General features: G+C 38.9%; 1 protein-coding gene across 3 annotated transcripts in view; it reads right to left on the bottom strand.

Moving 5' to 3' along the window:
* Window positions 1–18044, bottom strand: part of tcp11l1 (t-complex 11, testis-specific-like 1) — a 53272-nt gene extending 35228 nt beyond the window's left edge. The window contains exons 1-4 of one of the 3 annotated variants that reach the window (XM_028793885.2): window positions 17699–18044; window positions 16675–16805; window positions 16072–16283; window positions 15023–15152 (exon numbers count right to left, since the gene is read on the bottom strand). In XM_028793885.2, the coding sequence (XP_028649718.1) occupies window positions 15023–15152; window positions 16072–16243 (302 nt within the window). In that variant the 5' untranslated portion in view covers window positions 16244–16283; window positions 16675–16805; window positions 17699–18044. Of the gene's footprint in view, window positions 1–15022; window positions 15153–16071; window positions 16284–16657; window positions 16806–17698 lie in introns of all 3 variants that reach the window. The other 2 variants (XM_028793884.2, XM_028793887.2) reach the window with 2 other exon arrangements.
* Between the last annotated feature and the right edge of the window lie 8039 nt (window positions 18045–26083).

The raw sequence follows: 26083 nt of genomic DNA, 5'->3' as shown, positions 1-26083 counted from the left end.
GAACCTCGTAAAGAATTCAAAAATGTTAGCGCAATACACATGCAGAGCAGGTTAGAGATAATGGAAGTACGAAAATTCGAAAGTCTCAAAAAAAATGATAGTAAAGATCGCATTAGCACAAACAAACGGAAATTATTACTTGGTGAAATAATGGGACAGCGAAAAGAGATCGAACATATTATTCAGATTTAAACTTAAGTCATAGACTTGTAGATCATCTAATTTGTGTTGCCATCAGGAAAAAATATTGTTTCGTCCCCAATAAAGAGGTGTATCTGTGAGAGTTAAAAGATTTGTTGTTTGGTGAAAGAAAAATCCCGCGAGAGAAAATTTCAAGCCCACGAGACAAGACTTTATGCAAACAGATTTGGAAAAATCCTGCCCACATCTAAAACATTTACAACCACGTACACGGTTCAATCATTTCTCATTTGTGTGAATGCTATTGTCAGACACAGTTCGTGTAGAGAGAAAGAAACAATATTCACTCACAGGCAGTTATACGTTGCGTTGTCACAATGTAATCCCAAACACGGAATCAAAATTCAATGTGATATTGACGAAAAGGTAAAATTGAAAAGAGATCAAATATATGGACATAGGTGATATGACAGAAGTATGTAGATATTGTTTGGCATTAAACTTTAATTTGGAGACTTGTACATCTTCTAATTCGTGTTGCCATCAGGGAAAAGTAGTGTTTCTTCCCAATGGAGAGGCCTATCCACGAGAATTAAAAGTTTTGTTGTTTGGTGAAAGTGAAATCCACATAAGCGAGTGGCAGAGACGCGAAGTTGCTGGCGCGTACCGCAGGCAGAGGGGTTGGCGAGCAAAGGGCGAAGCCTCCTAGTATAGATATATTTTTAACTTTATTTAAATAATGTATAGTGTTAACAATTAAACATGTGTGGGCACGGTGGCGCAGCAGTAGCGATGAGCTGGCACACCGTGCAGTAATTGGTTCTGCCTCGCACTGTATGCTTGCTGGGACTGGTGCGACCTTGGATGGATAGATGGGTGTATTACAAAGATTTTTTAATGTTTCTTAAACGTTTTGAAGAATTTGCGTTTTACGCTTACCAATGGTTTGACATTTATCATAGAGCTTATTCTGTGGCAATTGGTTACGTGGAGAAAGAAAAGGAAGGACAGGAATCAACAATAGAATCCCTGAAGCCTACGAAAAAACTCGTAATCCTGGGCCATCTTAATCATAGAAACATACGTCTTAGCATTTAAATTGTTCAGAGAACTGTAATATCATGAATGTAATGAATTCTGTGTGGAGATCGGTATCTACACACTCCTGTTGGCATAAGAGAAAGCCTGTTTAAGAAGCACATAGTGATTCACACACATAGAACACATAGAATACGAAGCATTTAATGTGCTACTTTAGTTACGATGGGGTCTGATAAACTCTAGTAAATTAAACATTGATTTTTAAGATAAAGTTTATGACATTCTACTTTAACGATAAAATACACCACGAGATTAAAGTGGAAAGAAATTTCAAGATTAAAAGTTGACATTTCAACCTTTTTTTGTTCACTGTATCAGTATCACAGATCCATTTCCTGTTGTTGTTTATACCACTGCATAATCCAACAAATAGTACGTTTTTCCTTGCCTCTGCTTTGCATTTGCTGAAATTCTTTTTATCACGTGCTTTTGCCATTGTCTTTTAACAAAACACTGAATGGAAGGTGATATTTATATTGATTTGCATATTAAAATATGTGAAATTTGGGGAGGAATCGGGGTGGGGCTGTAGGAGCATGCACGTGCATTCAATTTCATGTTTGTTGGGATTTGTAAAGGGGAAGTGCATGGAACTTGGGGTTCGCACAAATTATTGCATCTGGATTTCTTTGTACATGTACACATTTCCACTTTTGTCTGTGTGCCATGTTTTAGTGTGAATTTTACGCACAGCGTTATACATGAGCCGCCTAGATAGGACTTCAGCTACAGTGGTGATAACACTGTAAAAACAATCGAACAGTTTGTAATTGATCATAACTTATGAGACTCATGGAGATTTCTAAATCCAAACTTAACAGCATATTCCTTCTTCTCAACAGAACATCAGTGTTACTGAAGAATTATTTCTTTATAGATAATCATTTTTTGCCAATAATCAAATCTTACAAGTATGATGCTATTTTTATCTCCGAACCTCTGTTCATGGACCTCAAACCACTTTGCCCCACATACTCATCTCGCAGTTGGCATATTAACCATCTGTTATTAACTGATGAGAACTGTACAGAATGTACATCCAAGCAAATTGATTGCTTTTTTACAGACAAATGTATCCCCAGAGGCCTCTGCAGGAATACTCTGGGAAAATCTGAAGGCATTTTAAGAGGGCAGTTTATTTCATATCTCTCCCACAAAAATAAATTGGAAGCCAAGAAGGCTTCCGAGTTAATCAGTGAAATTACCAGAATATACAGTGGACCCTTGACTTACGAACTCAATTCGTTCGCGAGGGCTGGTTGTAACTCAAGTTGGTTGTAAGTCAAGACTATTTTTCCCATAAGAAATAATGGAAATACCTATAATGCGTTCCGAACCTCCCACTGCAACACTTAATCTTTTCATAATAAAAAAAGGGTTGTATAATGTGCATAATTTACCATAACACCAATAATTTTTCTAATGTACTAACCAAAAAGTAATAAAAAGTGCCTAGCCTACCAGAAACAACAATTTCATACTGTACTCACCATTTAATTTGACATCTTTGGGCTGCAGGAAGGGAGGAGGATGATAATGAAACTGAAGGTTTTTTAAAGGCTTTCTTTAACTTGCGCTCAGGCATTTGCAATCATTTCTATAGCTTCTTTTGCATTAATTTTAATCTCCTCCTGCCTACAAGTTATTCTGACGAGAATTTTTCTCAGCATTTCCTTGCGATGATACAAGGAACTGTTTCTGAACTCTTCTGAGACCCCCCCACTCCCCACTCAATGGGAACAACATGCTGAAGTGCGTCCTGAAGCGCGATTGCCGCGACTGTGGAAGCTTGCTTGTCCATTGCCGGGCAGGGATATCACATGCATATCACCCATCGATATCTTTTCTGTTTGCTTTGGCTGAGAGACTCAGCACAGCTTTAAGCCGGCTTTTGCCCCAGCAACAGATAAACAGTCTTCCATACGGAGTTTGGACTTTGGCATGTCTTCTAGTTGGGGGAGGTCCCAAGAGAGTTTACAAACCTGACATTTTATTGAATGAGTGCCGCATTAATAGGAATGTTTCTGTTTGTTTACAATCGCGCAAGGATACACGTGACCGCATTCAGGTCGTAACGCAAGATGTTGGTCGTAAATCAAAATAAAAATTTTGGTCGTAAATCAAGTTGTTCGCATGTCAAGCCGGTCGTATATCAAGGGTCGACTGTATAAGAAACATGCCAGGTCTCCAAATGAGGCACTTTATAGGAAATGGCAGGCTTTATAATCAGAATTCAACTTGACAACAAAAGAAACTGAATAACTCAATGTTAAATCTCAACATCATTACTATAAACATGAAGAGAAGTCCTAATAAGATCTTAGCTAAACAAATCCACAAGCAGGAAGTTCACAATGCAAAATCAGTAATTACCAACACAAATGGAGATAAAATCATTGACCATAAAAACATAATGCACACATTTAGAGAATACTATAAGTCCTTATATTCTACTCAGTTCAACTCTTTTAGGGCGGATGTCGACTTTTGTCGACAGGAGGGGTTGAAGACGAATGTCGACAAAAGTCGACATCCAGGGATAAAGGGCGACAATCAGCTGTTAATGGCGACAAATCTCACTGTCACGTCACAGGCATTCCCTCTGTGCTTGGAGGAATGCTAGACTCGTTGACTCGGCAAATAAACATTGCGTGTGCGTGAGTTGCGAAATGTAAACAAAGGCAAGATGGCACCGACATGTGAAAAGGCAGCGAAGCAAGTGCAGAAAAGAAAACACTTGGCAGACGTTGTTTTGTGCATTACCGCGGAGTCGGACTCTTGATTTTTCAGAATCGGACTTTATTGGCAGTGATCAGGAGATCGAGCAAGAGAGTTAGAAGCAGGCATCAGCTGATCAGACACCAGCCGATGCCGCGCGAGCGGATCTGCTGTCAGTTGAGTGCCTTCGCGCAGCCGATGCATCTACGCCAAGGTTCGCATGGGATAAATACACATACATTGATCCGTTGAGAGCCGATATGGCTACCGGAGTTTACAAGACGGCATGGCTTGCTTTTGGACACGACAGATCACCAGCTGCTGTACTTCAGGCTGCTCTCTCCTGATGCTGCTTTTCAGCTACTGTCAGACGAGACAAACAGGTAGGCAGAGATTTTTTTTGAATCGCGGGCTGCGTTTGCATCGCATTCTCGTTATTCAAAGTGGAAACCCACAACGAAAGACGAGATGAAGCGCGCTGTGGCATTACAAATAGAGATGGGACAGAACTGGTGATATAACTTCAGGGAGCATTGGTCCAAACGTGTTTTGTCCCCTGGTGGCTTAGGTACGTGCTGCTGCAAAGTTTTATTCACTTCTGTAATAAACAGAAGCAAATCCCATGGGGTGAGCCAGGCTATAATGCCATACATAAAGTTCATAAAGTTTCAGAAGATGAAAAGAGGTGACAATACGGTTTTCATGCAGGCAGAAAACTTGGTGGCAGTGGCATGGCACGATGGCAAATGGGTGACTTGTCTCTCTACAGTACACACTAACAATATATGTTAGAAAATGCAGCAACAGACAATTGAAAAATAGGCATCAAAACAACACATAGAGAATTCAGGCTCATACAACATGCAAGACAGTAACATTTGTCAAAAGTAAATATTTTTTGTTGATTTGATATGTTAAACAATTGCTTTGTGTTCTTTTTTAAAAAATGTTAGTTTTTGGAAAAATATTCAGCCCTGGGAGAAAAGAAACAAAAAAAAAAATTAGCCCTAAAAGAGTTAAAGAAGGCAGGACACAATTTTATGCATTTTTGGTATACACTACAGATACCACAGCTAGATACGCTCAGTACAGAGGAACTGGATAATCCTCTGACACTCTCAGAGTTACTAGATGCTATAAACTCACTTTAGAGTGGGAAAGCAGCAGGCCCTGATGGTTACCCTTCTGAGTTAAAAAAAAAATTCAATTAAGTTAGCTCCCCTATTATTAGCAACATTTATAGAAGGCAGGGACAATAAAAATCTTCCTCAAAAAGCTTTAATTACTGTCTTTGTTAAGAAAAATAAGGACTTATTACAATGTATATCATACAGACCAGTCTCACTTCTGAATAAAAATGTTAAGATACTTTCCAAAGGTCTAGCAGAAGGATCAAGAAAGTGCTTCCTTCAATAATATCACAAGATCAAACCAGATTTATTAAAAGCAGACACTTAACTTCCAATCTTCGACACCTAATTAATGTAACCCATAAAGCCTAACACTCAGGAGATTTTATTATCTTTGGATGCAGAAAAACCTATTCAATACATTGCACAAATTTGGCTTTGGCCCGAACATGTTCATGGATCAAACTACTGTATACAAATCCAGAAGCTTCAGTTTTAATTAACATTATTTCAGACTACTTTAAACTAGAACGTGGTACAGTGGAACCTCTAGATACGAGTTTAATTCGCTCCAGCACTGAGCTTGTATAGCGAATTTCTCGTATCTAGAACAAACGTCCCCATTGAAAATAATGGAAATCCAGTTAATCCGTTCCGCATCCCAAATATATTAACATAAAAATCAATTTTCCTAACAAATAACACTGATAAATTATATATACTGTAGTCTACCTTTAATAAATAACACTGGTAAATAATATAACTGATTATTAAAAGAATCAAAACAGGTGTCCAAAGTGCAGTAGAGCATTCAATAAATCTTTAATCCTTAAAACAGTTGTGAAGTGGAGGTTTAAAGTACATAAGAATAACAATCCTTTAACACGAGGTTAAAACGTCAACAGGAAGCAGTCTTCAAAAAAACAGATGACAATCCCCGGTGCTTCTTCTCTGTTAGCGTCTCACCTGCTTCTCCCATGCGGGCCCTGCAACAGGCGAGACACTTAATGCAGCTGACCTTCTCTACACCGTCCTGCTTCAGCTGTTTGGCTCGCCTGTTCAGCTACACACGAGCCTGTACTCGCTCGCTCTCTCGCACCGACTTCCTACTGCTGCGGATTCCTGCCTCCTCCTGCAACCTCCGTTCTCTCTCCTCTCCTCTCCTCTCTTTTCTTTTACTTCTTCTCCCCCTTAACCGGCTCGCGCTTCTCTATATATGCGGGGAAGACATGGCAGCTGCTAGGGTTACCACTTTTAATACAAAAAAATAAGGGACGCATACGTATTGATTCAAAACGGGACGCGCAATTTCATTCTCAAATACTGGACGATTCTGTATTTTAAAGGACGGGTGGCAACCCTTCCAGCCCATCAGCCACAGGACAAATCATGGATGTGGGCAGTTTCCCACCTGTGCACTTAGGTGAGAAACGCAGACACCGCAGATCGCCCTGCGGCTCGCTACAGCTACCAAGCCCCCTCGCTAAGCCGCGAGCTATACCCACAGCCTGGCTCGTGGCTCGTTACGTGAGCCAATGCTTGTATTTAGATCTGAATTTTTCGCTCATACTTTCCTCGTATTTTGAATTTCTCGTATACAGAGGTGATCATATCTCGAGGTTCCACTGTACTAGACAAGAATGCCCCCTATCAATACTGCTCTTTGCAATTGCCATTGAGCCATTGGCTGTTTACTTTCGAAATGCATCTGAGAGAGGAGGGTTATCAGAGAAGTACTTGAACAGAAAATATTACTATATGCAGCTGATATGGTACTGTATATATCAAACTAATAAAATTCCATGCCAGCAGTCCTAAAAGCACTAGCAGAATTTCAAAAGATACCTGGATTCAAAATTAATTTGAATAAAAGTGTGCTTTTTCCAGTGAAGTCTCTTGCACATACTATTAGATCAGACACCTTCCCTTTAATCATCGCAGATCAGTTTAAATACCTAGGGGTAAACATCACAAGTAAATATAAAGCTCTTTTTCAACAAAATTTTGCTGTCTGCATGGAAAAACAAGTCATGCATAGATGGTCTACCCTCCATTTCAGTTTAGCAGGAAGAATCAGCACTGTCAAGATGAATATCCTTCCCAAGCTTCTTTTTCTATTTCAAAGCATCCCCATATACATTAACAAATCATTTTTTAAGAAATTAGATTCAATCATAATCTCATTTATTTGGAATTTGAAACATCTATGCATCCAAAGGGTAGCCCCACAATGATCTAAAGCAGAAGGTGGCATGGCACTACCTAATTTTCAAGTAAATACAAGTTATCATCAATATACTAATAAGGCAATTGTCCTTCATTCACTCAGAATATGGAACCAATGTAGGAAGCACTATTATTTGTTACACCTCCACATGATAATCTAATTTTTCCACCCATTTAAACTTAAATTATTTAATGTTTGGAAAATGTACGGGGATTAAATAATTTAGAGAATTGCATATAGATAATGTCTTTGCATCCTACCATTACACTTCATCTTAACTTCCCTTCAACACAATTTTTCCATTACCATCAAATTAGCAAATTTGCTAAACAGAATCGGCCCAATTTTCCTCACTTTCCACTTATTTCTATTCCAGAAGAAGTACTGATTAGTCTTAAGAGCTCAGACGGCACCTCTATCTCTCTATTATAAAAAAAAATCTTGGGACGAGACAAGACTTTTTTTTCCTGCGACAAGACACTTTCACGTCCTTCGAGATGGTCAAGTCACGTCATACTTACAACCTTTGGAAGCAAGTCCCGTGAGACGGTGACTTTTGCAAGTCACACCCTACTTACAACCATTTTCAAACAAGACCACTCAGTTGTTGGCAGACACACTTCCTGTACTCTCAGCGCCTAAAAATTTTATACGTTCTAGATGACAGGTCAACGACTACGCCAAGAAGAAAGAGCAGCGCATCAAAAAGAGAACCAAAAGCGTTGGAGACAAAAAAATGCAAAAAAGAAAGCAAAAAAAGAACAAAAATAACCTATGTGGAAATTCTGAAAATAAGGAAAGTAATAATCAGCCCGTCCCGCGAGACTAGACTCTGTGCCAAGAGATTTAATCATGCCCGGGGCTGGAAAAAGGCAAAGTAGAACATCGTAAAGAATTCAAAAATGTTGGCGCAATACACATGCAGAGCAGGTTAGAGATAATGGAAGTAGGAAAATTTGAAAGTCTGGTGAGCGAAGCGAGCAGGGGGAAAAGCCCTCTAGCTATTTATAAAAACATTTTAAAGTCCCTTCTTTCAAAGATCCCAGAGTACAGTGGGAAAAGGATCTCTTACTCAACATTTCAGAAAAGGATTGAAAGGCAGCCATGCACAGAATTCACTCTCGTTCCATATGTGCAAAGCATACAATTATTTAATTCAAAATCTTTTATAAAGCACAACTAACTCGTTTAAAATTGTCCAAAATGTTTCCAGGGCAAGATCCAACCTGTGAATGTTGCAATCAAGCACTAGCCACCCTGGGAAATATGTTTTGGGCAAGTACCAAATTAACATCATTCTGTTCAAAAACCTTTAAATGCCCATCACACAGCCTTGGTGTCACAATCTCTCCTAATCCATTAACAGCTGTGTTTGGTGTATTCCCACCAAAGCCACATGGGCTTAAAGTGGAGAAGGACTTTGAATTGCCTTTACCTCAGTACTAGCATGTAGACTTACCTTGCTCAAATGGAAGAATCCTAGCCCACCTCCTTTAAGTCACTGGGTAACTGATGTCATATACTATTTGAAATTGGAAAAAAAATCTAATTCTCACTTAAAGGATTGGTTCAAAACTTTTTAAAAACCTGGTAGAATCTAATGAATAACATTTTAGAATAAGCATTTATATTGGGAAAAAGGATTCCCTTCCCTCTTTTCTACTCTTTAAGTTTTACTCTGGCTCTTCTACAGGGCTGTTAACAAAATAACAAAATTATAAACCATTTAAACAGTAAATTCCAAAAACTAAAAAGTCAATAATTTGGTAATATTAACCTCTATCTTTTATTACTTGGTTGAAACACCTCTCAAAGTTATTACAGAAAGTAGGTGTTTTGGACAAGTCTCTATTAATTATTAATGTAATGGAGCAGATTTCCCCATTTGTCTCAGCAAAATTGCTCAAGTAGTTACAGGTTAGCTGAGGAGCGGCAGTGGACAGCAATGTTTATGGTCTTATCACAAATGTTTGATGATGTTATGGTCAGGACTCTGACTGGGCCACTCAAGGAAATCAAGTTTCTTTACTTTAAGTCTCTCCATTGTTGCTCTGGCATTGTGCTTTGGGGTAACGCCTCACTGGATGACAAGTGTCCTCCCTAGTTTAGAAGCTGCATTAAATTTGAGTTTTACTTATGCTATTTTGCATATGTGTGCATGTTCACCTGGAAATCCCACAACAAGACTTTAAAAATAATGTAGAAGAAATGCTATAGGCACAGCTTCTAAATAGCTACCACTTTAAAAGTTTACATTCTACTGATGGCAGCACATTCTGGGGCATCAGATTATCACGTCTTCTTTTATCCTTACTCATGATTTCAGGGAGAAATGAGACATCACCCTGGTAGGCATATTTGAAAATTCTCTTCAAAAAGGAAACAGACATACTTCAAAGTCACAGTCAAAATTGTTTAATGACTCCTAAATAGTGGCTGAAATCTGCTAGCACTACTACTGCAGTCTGTATCAATTCTCTCAGGGTAACTCAGACAAAACAACTGAAATATGTTGGACTAAACATTACCTTGTTCTTTCAAAGTACTGTATTATCAATTATTGAAACTACACAAATAACTTAAGAATGATTTAATTAAGAACCTTTTAGAAGGTGAAATACTAAGAAAAAAACATTTCAGGTCTCCTAAATTACACCATCCTTTGCCTTATAAATCAAGCTCTAAAGTCCAGTAAAATAAAAATGATAGTCTGGCTTCTGTGATAGATGAATCACTACAGATGATATTAAAGTTAACTTTAAACTGAAAAAACAAAGGTTTATTTTATGTTGCTTTTGTTAAAAAGTCACTCAATGTATAATTTGAGTGATTTCAGATGCACCATCTTCAATCCAAAAACTGAATTTGTCAAATTAAAGAATCAAAATAAAATGCACTACTAAAAAATATATTACCAAGATACTGACAAATGTGTGATCTTTGTATTTTAAACCTGGAGCCTAAGACCAAAATTTTGAAAATGCTAAAAATGTTAATGGGTGACTAGACCCTGCAGTGGGGAATGTAGGCTTTAGCTGAAATAAATGTTATTTTTCGTTTATTATCTTGATAAATTCCAAAATATGAAAAAAAAATATAAAAATAAAAAATATTTAAAAATGTATTAAACTCGAAATGCTAAAGGTCTTACTTATAAGCTCAAACAAAAAAGTGCTTTTATGTGTTAGTTCATTGTGGTCATATATAGTGATTTTTTTTATAAGACCCATTTAAAAGGCAAGATAAATTTAACTGTAGACACTGATGTATGAGGTGTTCCACAAGTAGGACACAGTCATATTTCAAAGATGTTTTGTGCAAATTTCAATAAACCCAAGTCAGGCAAAAGCAATAACAGTATTTTTACATGCCCATGAGTGCTGCTGTCAATCCTTTCAGTGAACAGGTCTCATGTGCTTGCATCCCAAAGGTGGTGGGGAAACACTGGTTTAGGTGTGTGAGCAGTGTGTATGACTAGCTCTAGGGGGTCCTGTCCAGGGCTGTTCCCTGTCCTGCACCCAGGGCTGCCACCAAATGCTTTGTCCCCAACCCATGTAACCCAGAAGTGGGGGAAGCTGGTATGAAAATGTATGTGTGCACTTAGTTTATTCCAGACATGAAATGCAAGAAAAAGCAACAATAACTAAACAAACAAACAAACAAACAAATAAATAAAAACACACTATACCTGTGCAGAATAATTTCGAAAGTAAAGTTATGTATGAGTACATAAGTATATGTACAGCACATACTTAAAAATGGTTCACTTATTACTTTAGAGTGATTATAGTGATCCCTCCTCCATCGCGGGGGTTGCGTTCCAGAGGCCCCCGCGAAAGGTGAAAATCCGCTAAGTAAAAACCATATGTTTATATGGTTATTTTTATATTGTCACACTTGGGTCACAGTTTTGCACAGAAACACAGGAGGTTGTAGAGAGATAGGAACTTTATTCAAACACTGCAAACAAACATTTGTCTCTTTTTCAAAAGTTTAAACGTGCTCCATGACAAGACAGAGATGACAGTTCCGTCTCACAATTAAAAGAATGCAACCATATCTTCCTCTTCAAAGGAGTGCGCATCAGGAGCAGAGAATGTCAGAGAGAGAGAGAGAAAAGCAAACAATCAAAAACCGATAGGTGCTGTTCTAGCTTTTAAGTATGCAAAGCACCATGTGGGAAGCATATCGCTTGAGAAAGCAGCCGCAAGTTAGCCCAGCAGGGAAGGGAGCAATGTGAAGGTAGTCTTTCATCATTTTTTAGACGAGCGTCCGTATCCTCTAGGGGTGCGAACAGCCCCCCTGCTCACACCCCCTCCATCAGGAGCAGAGAATGTCAGAGCAAGAGAGAGAGAGAGAAGCAAACAATCAAAAATCAATAGGTGCTGTTTGGGCTTTTAAATATGCAAAGCACAGTGCGGGAAGCATATTGCGCAAAAAAGCAGCCACAAGTAAGCCCAGCAAGGATGAGAGGAATGTGAAGGTGGTCTTTCAGTGTTTTTTGAGAAGCGTCCGTATCTTCTAGGGGTACGAACAGCACCCCTGCTCACAATATATTTGAGGAGTTTTATTTAATACATAATACATGCTCTGATTGGGTAGCTTCTCAGCCATCTGCCAATAGCGTCCCTTGTATGAAATCAACTGGGCAAACCAACTGAGGAAGCATCTACCAGAAATTAAAAGACCCATTGTCCACTGAAACCCACGAACCAGCGAAAAATCCGCGATATATATTTTAATATGCTTACATATAAAATCCGCGATAGAGTGAAGCTGCGAAAGTCGAAGCGCGATATAGCGAGGGATTACTGTATATATATTTTTATATATATATATATATATTTTTATATATATATATATATATTTTTATATATATATATATATATATATATATATATATATATATACACTGTAACAAAGGTGCTATATAGGCGCCTGACCCGACACAGATGGACAGAGAGGCACATATAAAATAAACAAAGGTTTTATTTTTCTTCACCCATGGGCACATGTCTTCCCCGTGACCCACAGGCAATACACAGTCCCAAAAACCACAGTATTCCCACAACAGTTTTCTCCTTTACCACCACTCCTCCTCAAGCTTAGTCCTCCTCCTCCCGACTCTGGCTCTCGAGTGTTAGTGGCTGGCCCCTTTTATATCCCACCTGGAAGTGTTCCAGGTGTTTGACCATCTGGTCCCAATTGCACTTCCGGGTGGGGCTGAAGGCTCGTCCAGCCCAGCTGTTGAATCCAGACAGCCCCCCCCCCCATAGCGGTCACCCCGGGTCCCAACCAGGCTGTGGAGGACTCCATCTCCCATGGAGCCCTGCGAGAGGTTGGGTAATCCCCGTCGGCCAGGAAGGCTGCCACCAAGTGTCCCGGGGGAGGTATTGAGCTGCCCATGCTTGCTCTCCCGGAACATAAGCAACAGGGGCGTCCCAGCCGGGTATGGGACCCGACCATTCGTCACAACACACATATTATATATTATATATATATATATATATATATATATATATATATATATATATATATATATACACATACACAGGTGCTGGTCATAAAATTAGAATATCATGACAAAGTTGATTTATTTAAGTAATTCCATTCAAAAAGTGAAACTTGTATATTAGATTCATTCATTACACACAGACTGATGTATTTCAAATGTTTATTTCTTTTAATGTTGATGATTATAACTGACAACTAATGAAATCAATAAATGTTAATGCTTTCCTACAATAGCACTAGGTCTAGCATGCTCTTTTTCCTAATAAGCTCTGAGACAGTTCAAGGTAAAACAGGATATTTTCACAATATGATGGGCTATTTTAGAAAAATATAACACTTCTTGCACTCCTCTGCATTTTCTTTATAATATTTCTTCAGGTAAATATTTGAGCCATACAACTGGACAAGAATAAAATCATACTTCCAAAGAAACGATTAAATGTTACTTTACTTTTATTTATCTCTCAGTACTCCCTAATACTGTCATCTCTGAATCTTCAAGAATGTTGTTAATTCATTGGCACCATTTAAATCTCTTCCCATTAAAGCCACTACCTAACAAATAATCCACACAAAGAAATGACTTTAGCCTGAAAATTGGAAAGCAAAAATACTTTCATAGCATGAAGACAGAGGTAAATCATCTCTGTTTTGACTCATTAAGGACATTTATCTGCAACCAAATACACTCAAATATTACATATTTTTACATACAAGGTAAGAACAAGAACGTTACCAATGACTTTGAGCATATTAAAGGCTAGTAGGTGATAAAGTGCAGTTTGTGGTCCATGCTCAGGCTCAGAGTAGAAACTGCCCTGTACTTTTTGAACATTATTTGAGTTGTTAAATAAAAGTACTTTGCACATTTGTCACTATTTTTCGCTGGTTTGAGTCCTCATTGCACTGTATCATGCTCGATACATTCTCTGTACATGACAATTGATGCTACGGTTTCAAGGGAATATGTGAACTGCAGCCCACCTGGACATGACTTATAGTGGCAGAGGTGGGATGGACCATTAGGGGTCCAACATAGAGACAACAAAAAACAATGTTGCCAAATAATGACCCTACGTACCCAATCCTGAAGGACTGCAGAATGACAGACGATTTAATGATTGTATATTTATTAATGCTTTTATTGTGTTTTTATTATTCCTTTTAAGGTCATTATGGTTTTAGGTAGGGTTGGCTTAGGGGATGAAAGGGGTCCGAGGTAAGCATGTGGATATGCAACTTCTGTGTCCCTGAGCTTGGCTTCCTCCTTCGTTATGTTGTAACCATACGGACTGTTAGCTTAGGTAGTGGGTGTGTGACAACCCGTGACTTGTAGCTATCTTAAAAAACATCAAGTCCAGATTTAAAACATGGTGCTTCTCTGTGTATACTGGTGGTGGTGCAGGTGGAAAGACGGGCTGAAACAGTGTGGCTCAAACTAACCCTCGTTAATTGCACTAAGAGATAATTGGGGTGCCACCTGCATCACAGAGGATAAGGTGACCAGAGGAACAAAAGGATGGGAGAATCAGATTTTGACATCAGTCAAGAAGTCAGTGTTGGTAGGTCATAGGAAAAGACAGACCAGAGAAAGAGTGAGAGAGGGGAATGCGACAAGGTTGCTCAAAGCAATCTCAGACAGTATGAGTTTCCTTTGTGAAGTGTTGAATCTGCAACTAGACTGCTTATGGGCTGAGTGCAAAGTTATGTTTCACTGATGGGCTGGAAAAACAAAAGGGACATTTAAAGAGAAGATGCTGATGTTTTTTTAACCAATTTTAACTATTTATAATATTTCCTTTTTTCGAGCAGTTTTTATGAAGATCTATAGTATTTTTTGAATAATTAACAACTGCATTTTAGATACTTTATGACTGAAATAAATATGCACTGAAACTTTTGGACAATTTGAAACTTGTTGTGTCTCTCAATCGCCACTGGTCCATCTTGGTTACAAACCACTAGGGAGTCAAGAGGACAGTTGGGTGTCGGGTATACGCCCCAGACTGTGACCCCTTACATAGTATTTCATGTATAAAATGGAACGCTCTAACTCCATCCTGACAGAGTAGAATAAAACTGGCCAGGAAGCTACTGCACCAAAATTTGCATCATAGATAAGTTCTCCTTTCTACTTACTCTACTACTAATAGTAAGAAAATATCATGGAGTATTTGCCTTTGGTTCTTACCTGCCTACTGGCTCAGATCGCTTTAGCTGAAATCCTCCATTCAATACAATCTCATGAGCTAGAGCCATGTTGGTGACACCTTTAGCAGTTTCCAAAAGTTCCTCCACTGACACATATCTCGGGGAACTTGCTTCAGGAAGGATGAAAAATAGGATAAAATTATATTCCAAAAACATGTGCAAGTGGCTCTATCTTAATGTGTGACTGAGAACTCTATTTCAGGATTATCAAGGTATTAATTACCATAAAGGAATCAAAAGTAGTTAATAGTGCAAAACCTACACAACTCTGACCTCTCTGATTAGTTACAGGAATAACAAATAAAATCAATGACAACCTGTCCTATCCCACAAACAATATATCTGAATTGCTCCTATTGGGCTGCCCAGAACTAATACGAGTTATTTTAATATATACAGGTTACTTATTCCCGCTGCAGTAATTCATGGAAAAAACAGAACAAAAGATATGAAAAAATTATATGTTTAAAAAACACATTTTCCAATCAGAATAGCATCTTTTTATTTGTCATCTTTTTCTGTTTATCTTTGAATGACAACTCAGATGTTTTCATTTTATGTATTTTTTTTTTAAAGATAATGAGCTTTTTACACTAAAAATGGACAAAAAGGTTGAAAGTTGAATTTTAAACTTGATCATTAAAATAGGAAGGAGTAAGACAAAGAAAACCATGACTCAATAATGAAAAGTCTTTTATGAAAATGCTGACCTTTGGAATAGCAACCTGTTCAACAAACAGTAATTACTCAGTTTTTCTTTGTTTTTAGCCTATTATTTATTCTGTTCACATGAAATCTGGAAAATATTCCTTCTAATTATCATTTTATTTAAAAAGCCTTTTCTATTTAACCATCTACTATAAAATGATGGGAAGTATGATTCTAACTGCCATCACAATATACTTACAAACATTCTTCAGACATGCCAATAAAACACATTTATTTGTATTTATTATATCTTATAGCTATCAAAGAATACACAGAACAGAACCACCATTATAGTGTTTCATCAAGCAAGTTAAGACTTACACCAAGATGATGAGCTGCTGTGTGGACTGGGAGTTCTTTGCCTGACTCTCTTCCTTACTGATTGCTCCGAGGAGTCCAAGTTACTATCGCCACTCCTTGTATCACTGGAATTTTCCAAAGTGTCCTTGCTAGGATTAGATTCCTTGAAATCTTGTGGTGTGTTTCCATCCATTACTAATTCAAAAATGCACTAGAATTATGTTCAGCAAATCCTGATGACAAAATGAAAAAAAAAACATGGAGCACATCATGCAGGAATAAAAAAAACTACAAGCTTCACAACTACAGTGACTGTCCCATGTTTAATCCACGCACAATTTTTGAGATGAATATGCTTTACTTATAATAATGTGTTCTTTAATTTTGTTTCATTTACTGAACTAATATTTCTAAAGTTATTGCTTTGGAAACAAGTTAAAATAGTATAAAGTACTACTCATTATTTAAAATAAACTTTGTCTTGTGCATATGTGTATAAAAGGTGTTTCGAGTTGTGTATTTTTATACTTAAATATTTAAACGCTCTAAGCCTTGCTTCAGAATGATGTATAGAAATACACTTAAGTCAACAACGTTGGTAAATTACATGTATCAGTTCCTTACAACGTCTGTTGTTTGTCGAGGAGTTTCAAAGAATGGGTGTTGTTTGTCGAGGAGTTTCAAAGAATGGTACCCTTGCAACTGTCACATTTGATGAGAAACCCAAAGATCTTCTGTTGGTTGCAAAATAAAATCTGGAGAGAGTGAAAGAAAGAGAGAGAGAATGGAGACCAATTGAAGAATTTCATTTTCATAAACAGCCTTCTGGTGAAATTAGTCTATAACCAAACATCAGTATTCTGTAACAGGGAACCTGATGCCTGATGAAGCTCCCCTGTGCCTGTACTGAATTAAGCGAGTCTGTTTATAAAGAGTATTAATTAATTAACTTAGATTTTTTATTTTTTGCTGAGAACTTAACTTAGATTTTTTATGTTTTGCTGAGAACTAAGTTTAGCTAATACAACAAATTATTTGTTGTCATTTTTGGAATAAACAAAAATAACAAAATCTATATTAAGGTTTACACACTTCAACTTACAGTAAAGGGACATAAAATATTGGATTGATTAAAAAAACTAAACGAATAGAAATAAACGAATGTATTGCATAAACAGATGACAGGCCTGCCATCCCTTCTAACGTTAGTCACAAAATGCTCCTCTAAACGAGACCTAACTCACTCACCAATGAACGATCACGCCCTCATGCAGCCACCCGTTATCAGATTATATACAAAGCATATATACAGAATGATCGGAGAGAGGCAGAGGGAGACGGACGTGACTTTGTTTTGTTTAAACTACACAAAGACATTGTCACGTGCCCCCAATTCAATTCATTTCAAGCACCGGGTTGTGTCCAGAATGACGAATTGAACTGTTTACTAAAAACGATGTGCGATTCCTGATTTCAACGACAGAGTGCGCTTTGTCAAACTCCCTCCAACCACTGTCAGCACAAGAAAGAATGACTTCATCTGATTTCCATTCATTCGCCACCCAGTAAACAAAAAGGCACGTCACGTTGATACGAGACTCGGTAAAAAAAAATAATAATACAAGAAAATAACCGGAAGTAAGCTCACCTAAATTGTTAGCGTCTTGTTTTTCTCTTTTTCAAATTTATCAGCATTTGACATAACGCTAGAGAAAATTGTATCTAACATGAGGACATGTCAGAAAACAACTGACTAAAAACGTGTGACGAATCTAGATAAACTGAATGACTCAGGCAGCTAGCTGAGCTCATAAGCTGTGTTTTGTAGCATAAACACGCCGAGCCCTAGTAACCCAACGTCTTTCTAATCAAAATCAGTCTGCCGCAGCCAGCCAGTCTCTGTTTAGGGAAGTGACGTCATGAGGCAAACGTCCGAGTGCATGTCGGGATTTGAAGTGTTTGGTGCCAACGATGGTAGCTCCGTCTGTTTTTTTCCCTCCCAATTTCGTTTTCTCCTCTTGAGGTGAGGCTGGTAAGTTTTTACTCACAAAATAATTTTTATATTTTATGTTCTATATAGTGTGAAATGATTGCATTGTTTTTACTGGTCTTCTGGTACCTGAAGTGGTGGTCTTGGCACATTTGGTGTCCTAGGCTCGATTCTACGGGGCAACCCACTGCCACCCCCTCGCCCCAGTAAAGAAGTCTTTACAAATCCATGCCCTTCCACCAGGTATGACAATATGGCTTTAACTTGATAATGGTACAATATGCACCACACTTACTTAAATAGTTTTATAAATATGAAATGCAAATAGAAAAGTGGAAGCACAGTAACTTATTTAAACAATTGTAATAATAAATGTAATAATAAATTGTTCAACAATTATAATAAATAATGCAAAGAGATACAAAAATGATTCAATTTTTACAATGCACACACCTTTTTACAGTTATAAATTATAGCTTATATTATACAGTCTTGACTTTCATACTTTAAATCTAGAATGAAACATGATATTGGACATCACAATTTGTGGCACCTCCAAGCCTAAAACCTGACCCTTCTACTCCTCCTTACTGCAAAGTCATCAACAACATCACTGTAGGAGATTTGCCCAGCAACCTCATTGTCACTGCTAATGACAGCAAAACCGAGGTGATCCTGACGTGGTTTATGTCAGGTAAGTCTTAATGAGATTAAGTTTAGAAAACCTCTTCTCTGCTCCAGCCACCAGCTCTGAAAGAGTGGCTGAAATCCTGAGGGTGACCCATAGATTTGGGAAGACCTCTGTGAGATTCTTTTCATGAATAAATGTGAGCAGCTTAAGAACAGTCATCGTCTTTGATGGCAAATTCTTCAGCTCCTCTGCAAGTTGTCTTCTTCCTAAGTCAGATTGTCCTCCTTGGCTTAATGCATTGCCAAGGACTACCAATTGTTTTGTCAGCTCCTCCACTGACAGATTCTGGAATTCTGAAAGCACTCCAATCTTTTCTATCACATTTCCCAAGGTCAGGATTCTTTCCTTAAGTGTAGAGATTGCAGTATCCATAACTACTGTGCATTTGAAAAAGTCTCCTCCAATCTTTTATGTGCATCGTTTATAGCTTATCACAGAACTCATAAAAGAAATGCTGCTTTGTGGACCTCGGTCTTTTTGCTTCAGGATCGCCTCCACATTCATATCTTCACACGTGTCCTTTGCAGAGTTTTGGGCAGCTGGTAAGCCTGATGTTCTACACTCGCTGTGACCTGTGTCAGTTTTTCTTAGCGACACCCACCTGCATTGCTGGAGACCGCATCAGCTTGACTTGTTGGATGTGGCTCAGGATGTCTGTAAATAAGGTATTGCTCCACGGGCAGCCTTCGCAATCATATACTGCTGAGTCAGGAATTTGATCCCACTGTAGATGTCTGGTCAGAGACAAGGAGACATGAGAAGTCTGTCAGAAGAACCAGTTTATTTGGTATACAACCCTGTCAACACTAAATCAGAACTGGCAAAGGAATCCCTTTCTCCTTTATATGCATATAAAATGTTATCAGGTAATCGTGTGTTTTTCTGAAAGACAGGAAGTGAACTTTTATAATTCATCATGCATATCAATGAAATAGAACAAATTAATACAATTATTACATATGGCAGTAAATTACAGCAGCAGATCAATAGTGTATACCTGTAATTACTTTGAGGTAATAACACTTGGTATATTTAGAATATTAACACATCGATCTGGAACTTAACCACTGACTTTCCACATTAAAATGGCTATATGTAACAAAAATAAAGTTTAAATGAGATAATATCATAAACAATGTCATATTTTGCAAATAAATAATATTCAGTAGTTGTTCTTAAACAGTAGCCAGCATGTCGCCATCTTAGCATTCAGCGTAACAGATATTTATGCAGCAAAATTAACCTTAAATATACTTGTAGTATAAGCACCACACGTCGCAATGGATGGTTTCCCTGCTCTTTACATGGCTGTTTGAGGTGGCTCACAATCCGATCACCTTTTGCCTAACTAGAGGGGAAAAAACACATGGTACTTTGTAGTCTTGCCATTTATATAGGCACACATGCCAGTGGTGGTGTAATGCCAGCTCACATTCGGGTGACTCATCCTGGGCTGATGTAACTTGTCAGCGCCGTTACAATACATTGCTGATACCATCCCAGGACATTCTCTAATAACATGATGTGAAATCACTTACTTTATAATTACGCACACTTCAAAAGAAACAAGCTATAACTGCATCAGTGTCCTTATTGTTCCGTAAGCGGGAGAAATTAGACAGCGTCGACTTCCGGGGCAGGCATAGAGCTGCTGCGCGCCTTTTAACAGCGTCAGACCATACACCTGTGCAAATTGAGTAGCAGTGTGATCCTACCTCCTCTACCAAAGACTGGACCTCAATCAAGTAATATATTTTGAATTTATTCTCCTACATAATGTCACACATGCATGGGAGGCAGCTAAATGGCTTGAGTAAGGGCAGTTAGGAGACATACCAGCATGTGGCAGAGTGCACTGACTCTTTTTCTCCCTTTCCTGCAGACCATTCACGGGAGATTCCACCTGGTCCTCTTGACGTCACTTCCAGGTCCAAGCCTATGGAAGAAGACCTTGCCGGCTCCGGCCCCTGTGATGTCACGTTCGGGCTCGAGCCTATGGCTGAAGACCCTCATGAGCCCGACCCCTTTGACCTCACTTCCTGTCTTCCCCTTTAAAAGCCTCCACCTTTTCCCTATTCCCTCAGTTCTGTTTTGGACTCAGTTTTGTGCAAATCAGTGCTATCATTTGTTTGCAATTTGCAGTCAGGATACCAAATATACGGGTGGCTGCCCAAAATCTTTCTATGGGTCTTTGTGGAGTTTGTGACAATATGTAGGCATAAAAAACATTACCAGAAATATCTAAACTGTAATATTGCACTTATACCTGAACAAGCATCCAAAGTTGAGGAGGAGGGGCAGAAGCTGATGGCCTTTCAATGGAGAGGACTGAGGAGGATGCTCCCAAATATTTAAGAAACGTATGTAAATTAAGTTAAAAAGACACTGCAGATATTGTTTATGCTAACCATATTTGTTTTGTTTGTAATTAGGTTTTTACATAATATCATTTTAGGCAAACAAAATGTACATGTGATTTTTGGGTTTGTAACAAAACGGCAAAAGCTGGGAAGTTATTCTTATTTTCACCTTGCCTTAGTTTTGGACTAAAGTTAAATATGAAAGTCACTTTAAAATTACAATACAATACAATACAGTTTATTTTTGTATAGCCCAAAATCACACAGGAAGTGCCTCAATGGGCTTAAACAGGCCCTGCCTCTTGACAGTCCCCCAGCCTTGACTCTCTAAGAAGACAAGGAAAAACTCCCAAAAAAAACCTAGTAGGGAAAAAATGGAAGAAAATTGGGAAAGGCAGTTCAAAGAGAGACCCCTTTCCAGGTAGGTTGGGCGTGCAGTGGGTGTCAAAAAGAAGGGGGTCAATACAATACAATACACAGAACATAACAAATCCTCAATAAAAAATAAAAATTTGTTAGAAGTACGGAGCAGAATTTAACAGTAGATGATATCACATAATAAGATTTTGATTATTTTAGACTCCTGGAGACCTCATCCATCAAGCTGCCTCCCCCATTTGGCCATTCCACGGCTGAAACAGTGTTGGGCCAGCCAATCCGATGTAAGGACCCCTCTTTCTCACGATTCCTGCGATCCTCCATCAGGGATGACTTTACCTTAGGCAGGCAAAACAACTTGGCAGGTGGGCCGTGGCAAAATTCAAAAGTGTTTCATGGTTTTACGATAGTTTGTTGTTTTGAGGATGTTTTAAGAGAAAGTTCAGTTGAATGTAAACACTTCATGTCTGCCTAGCTCATGCATTCATGCTAACTTGTAGTGAAATGATAAAGCTCTATATTATCTCAATGGCAAGCTACTATTGTAAAATGTAACGTAAAATGTTCATAAAAGATGACACAATAGAATTCCTTTATTTTTAACATGATTCTCTATTTTTTTCTTTCGAAACCATGCAGCTGGACGCATTGTTCTGTTCATGATGAACGATCCTTCACCTCCGTGGTGCAGCACGAGTGACTTAGTGAGTAGATCATTTGTAGTCTTGCGCGACCTCACATGATTCTCAAACGACAATACACACCTGGGGACGACCCATTTTAGGCCAGATACTTCATGCAATGTGACGCATGCTCCAGTGGAACACTACTGCTAGGCAAAGCACTGTACTATTTATACTTGGTGCGCGTACATTATGTAAATCTGGAAGATTCCACCAGGTGGCAGTGTGAGATATCATCACGGTGAGAACAGCTTCAGCTTCCAAATTAAATTAAATTCCAAAGACACCTTGCCATGATATCTCTGAAAAGGATGTTTAATGATTAAATCCATCAATCTAGGGATGCACCCATTCCAGCTAGCACTGGGCATGAGGCAGAAACAATCCCTGGACAGGGCATCAGCTCATCGCAAGGTGAATACAAGCACTCACATCCACTAGCGTCATTTTAGCGTCACCAGATCCCCAAATCTGTATATCTTTGGAAGGATAATGGAGCAAACTGTGGAATCCCAACAGGAAAACATGTAAACTCCAGGCAGGGAACACCAGCAACGTGACTCCCAGAGAGACAGCAGTGCTACCGCTCCGCCACCATGTCACCCCCATGTGTGTAATTATTATCAGTATTCATTATTTAAACGAAATTAATGATTTATCTGTAAAATTTAACATACATATTTTAAGGTGGGCGGCACAGTGGCGCAGTGGTAGCACTGCTGCCTCGCAGTAAGGAGACCTGGGTTCACTTCCCGGGGCCTCCCTGCGTGGAGTTTGCATGTTCTCCCTGTGTCTGCGTGGGTTTCCTCCGGGTGCTCCAGTTTCCTCCCACAGTCCAAAGACATGCAGGTTAGGTGCAGGTTAGGATCTGAAATTGTCCCTAGTATGTGCTTGGTGTGTGTGTGTGTGTGTCATGTGGTGGGCTGGTGCCCTGCCCAGGATTTGTTCCTGCCTTGTGCCCTGTGCTGGCTGGGATTGGCTCCAGCAGACCCCCGTGACGCTGTATTAGGATATAGCAGGTTGGATAATGGATGGATGGATGGATACTTTAATGCATTTCATCATGAAAGTGATATCAAGTATAAATCTAATGATTTAATGGAGGCTCTGAGGCTAGGGATCTGCACTGACAATCGGAAGGTTGGCGGTTCGAATCCCCTAAATGCCAAAAGGGACTCCGCTCTGTTGGGCCCTTGAGCAAGGCCATTAACCTGCAATTGCTAAGCGCTTTGAGTAGTGAGAAAAGTGCTATATAAATGCAAAGAATTATTATTATTATTAAACGTGCAGAGAGTTGGAATATCATACATTTAATGTGTTCTGTGTGGTAATCTATTGCTGCTTGCCGCTGCTGTCAGGTCAGGAGGAAGCCCCAGAAGCTCAGCAGATAACAACTGGGTTGGTTTTAGGATGATGTTTACGATGGTCTACTTTAATGATAAAGTAAACTACGAGGTTAAAGTGGACATTTCGAAATTAAAGCCGAAAATTCCACTTTAATCACAAAATACACATTTTGACTGTGTCCTTAATTTTTTCCTCTGTGGCGCAGATTCGCTGCTGTATTCTGTTGCTGTTGTGAAGGTGCAAAAAAAAGCTGGTATGTGAGATATCATGTTATTACGATGGGGAATATGCGTACTTTGAATATAAATGCAACACGAATGCATTTGTATGTCGGCATTATGCTTCACCACATCGAATCATTCATCAGTTATTGAAGCGTCGTGTTAATTTCTGAGGACCTGCTCAGAGGACGCGTGAAATGAACGCTGGGAATGCGTGGCAGCCATGATGTGTGTGCGTACACGTGCTGAGCGTGAAGTATAAACGAGCCCTTAAAAAGTGTAGTGAAAACGGCAAACTCCTACACTACAGGGCTACTTTCTAAAACTCCTGCCCACAGTTTAAAGCACAATGCATGTATCTATTCACTAAAGAAAAGGGGGTAGTTTTGCAACACTGTACCTACCTTTGATTCAAAGGTTCTCAGGGAGAACTCATGATATTTGCTGTTAACACACGTTGTGTTGATGAACATGGCTGCTACTGTTTGAAGCCATGTGTGTGTCTTTTCTATACATCTACAGAAACAGTGTTTGGTACAAAACTCAAACATGAGAGGATAGCTTTATCCGGCACAGGATTTGCTTTCATGGAATTTTGCTTCTAGAACCAGACACTGTCTGGTCTTCATCTCTACTACTTCTCCTGTTTTCATTTTTGTCTTCTGGAGAGTAGCCTTTCACTTTACTCACTATATTATTTGTTTTTATGTTTTTTTGTTGTGGCAGAAAGTGACCACTGATACTTGAGTAAATCAAAAAGTATAGGCAATTTGAAAATTACGTCGTAAACATAACAAATAGAAGTTGACAATGGCTTATGGGCAGTTTGAAAACATAGCACAGCGCTCTGTTGTGAGTCTAGTCGAAGCCAAGATCAAATTAACATGGGCGCTCCATTGCGAGACTGCATCATTGTTGAACAACACGCTATTGTGAGATTTCTTTGGACAGATGGAATGAAACCTGCTGAAATTCACTAAAGGATGTTGGCTTGCGCAGATCAGTAAGCTGTATGAGTACACACCCTGCACAAATTTTATGGTACTCCAAGACATCCTGCACAGTGGCGTAGCTGATTTCTAAATGTGCAACATCAGCAGCCAACATAATCCGTCAGTCTTCTCTAATGAAGGCAAGATCTGCTACTTGATGTGGGGTTGTAGGCGCTGTTTATGCTCGTCAAGATAAAGCTTCATCAGTTACACTTGTTCTTCCAGCTTTAATCTTTCTACCCATTCATAAACTTTTCATTGAGTCATGCAATTTTCACATCCGTGCTGAGCCAGCATCCTTCAGTGAACTTCAGCATGTTGTTCAACAACAGTGTAATCCTGGAGCAGAGCATCCATGTTCATCTGAACTTGGCTTCAACTAGATAGACTAATGGCAGAGTGCTGCGCATGGTCAAATTACCCATAAGCCATCACAAACGTGTTGTATTGCGTCAGCTTCTATCCATGGCAGTTACAGCATATTTTTCAAATTACCTTTACTTTTTAATTTACCCTTGTATTTTTGGTGGACCTACTGTAGTCTGAATGTAATCCTAGTTACAGGATTAGCAGGATTCATTTTGTGTAGCCAATTGCTTTGCCTTCTAAAGCATTTAGAATTGAAATCCATCCAAGTCTATTAGTTTTGCCACCCTACCCCTTAGCTGCCATGTGACAAATGAATTCAGTCTCTTTATTCTTTTGTTGTTTCTTCTATTTCTTGGCTTTCTTTTCTTCACCTGGCAGCATGCATTCTTTGTGAAAGCCCCAGAGTCTTCCCAGTTTCATAATGTACAGCATAAAATCCATGTGGATTTTGCTTCTACATGACAAAGATGTGTATTAAATTAAACTGGCAACTCTACATTGAAAAAAAATGTCTTGTGATAACACTGGAGCCAACAATGTTAATAATGGAGAGAGACGTATAACAAAATAAACAAAACCAGGATAAATAGAATACTGCAGTTAACTTTATGCCATAATTGTTCCTGTTGACATTATTGATTTAACTCCCATGGTTAAGTTCATTTTGTAGTTCTGAGCTATTGAAGTGGATGACCGAACACAAACACATACATTTTCTAGACCAGCTTATTCCAACAATGAGGTCACGTGAATTCGGAGCTTATCCAAGCAGCACTGGGCACATAGCAGGAAGGAACTAACCTGGATGGGGTTTTATATAAAAATCCTACATCACCCGGACACAGTATTTTTATATAGTGAGAGCTCCATGAAATTGGTCAGTTGTTCCAACCAGGCTGGAAGCTGGTTCTTTGCCAGGATGGGATGCCATAATGGAAGGACGAGGATGGTTGTTGGTTCCTTGCCAGGACAGGAGACTTGCACAGGTGGACAGTGGGTGGT

This window comes from Erpetoichthys calabaricus, chromosome 2 (assembly GCF_900747795.2).
Source record: "Erpetoichthys calabaricus chromosome 2, fErpCal1.3, whole genome shotgun sequence".
In the NCBI taxonomy this organism is placed as follows: Eukaryota; Metazoa; Chordata; class Cladistia; order Polypteriformes; family Polypteridae; genus Erpetoichthys; species Erpetoichthys calabaricus.
This window is presented reverse-complemented; position numbering and strand designations above follow the sequence as displayed.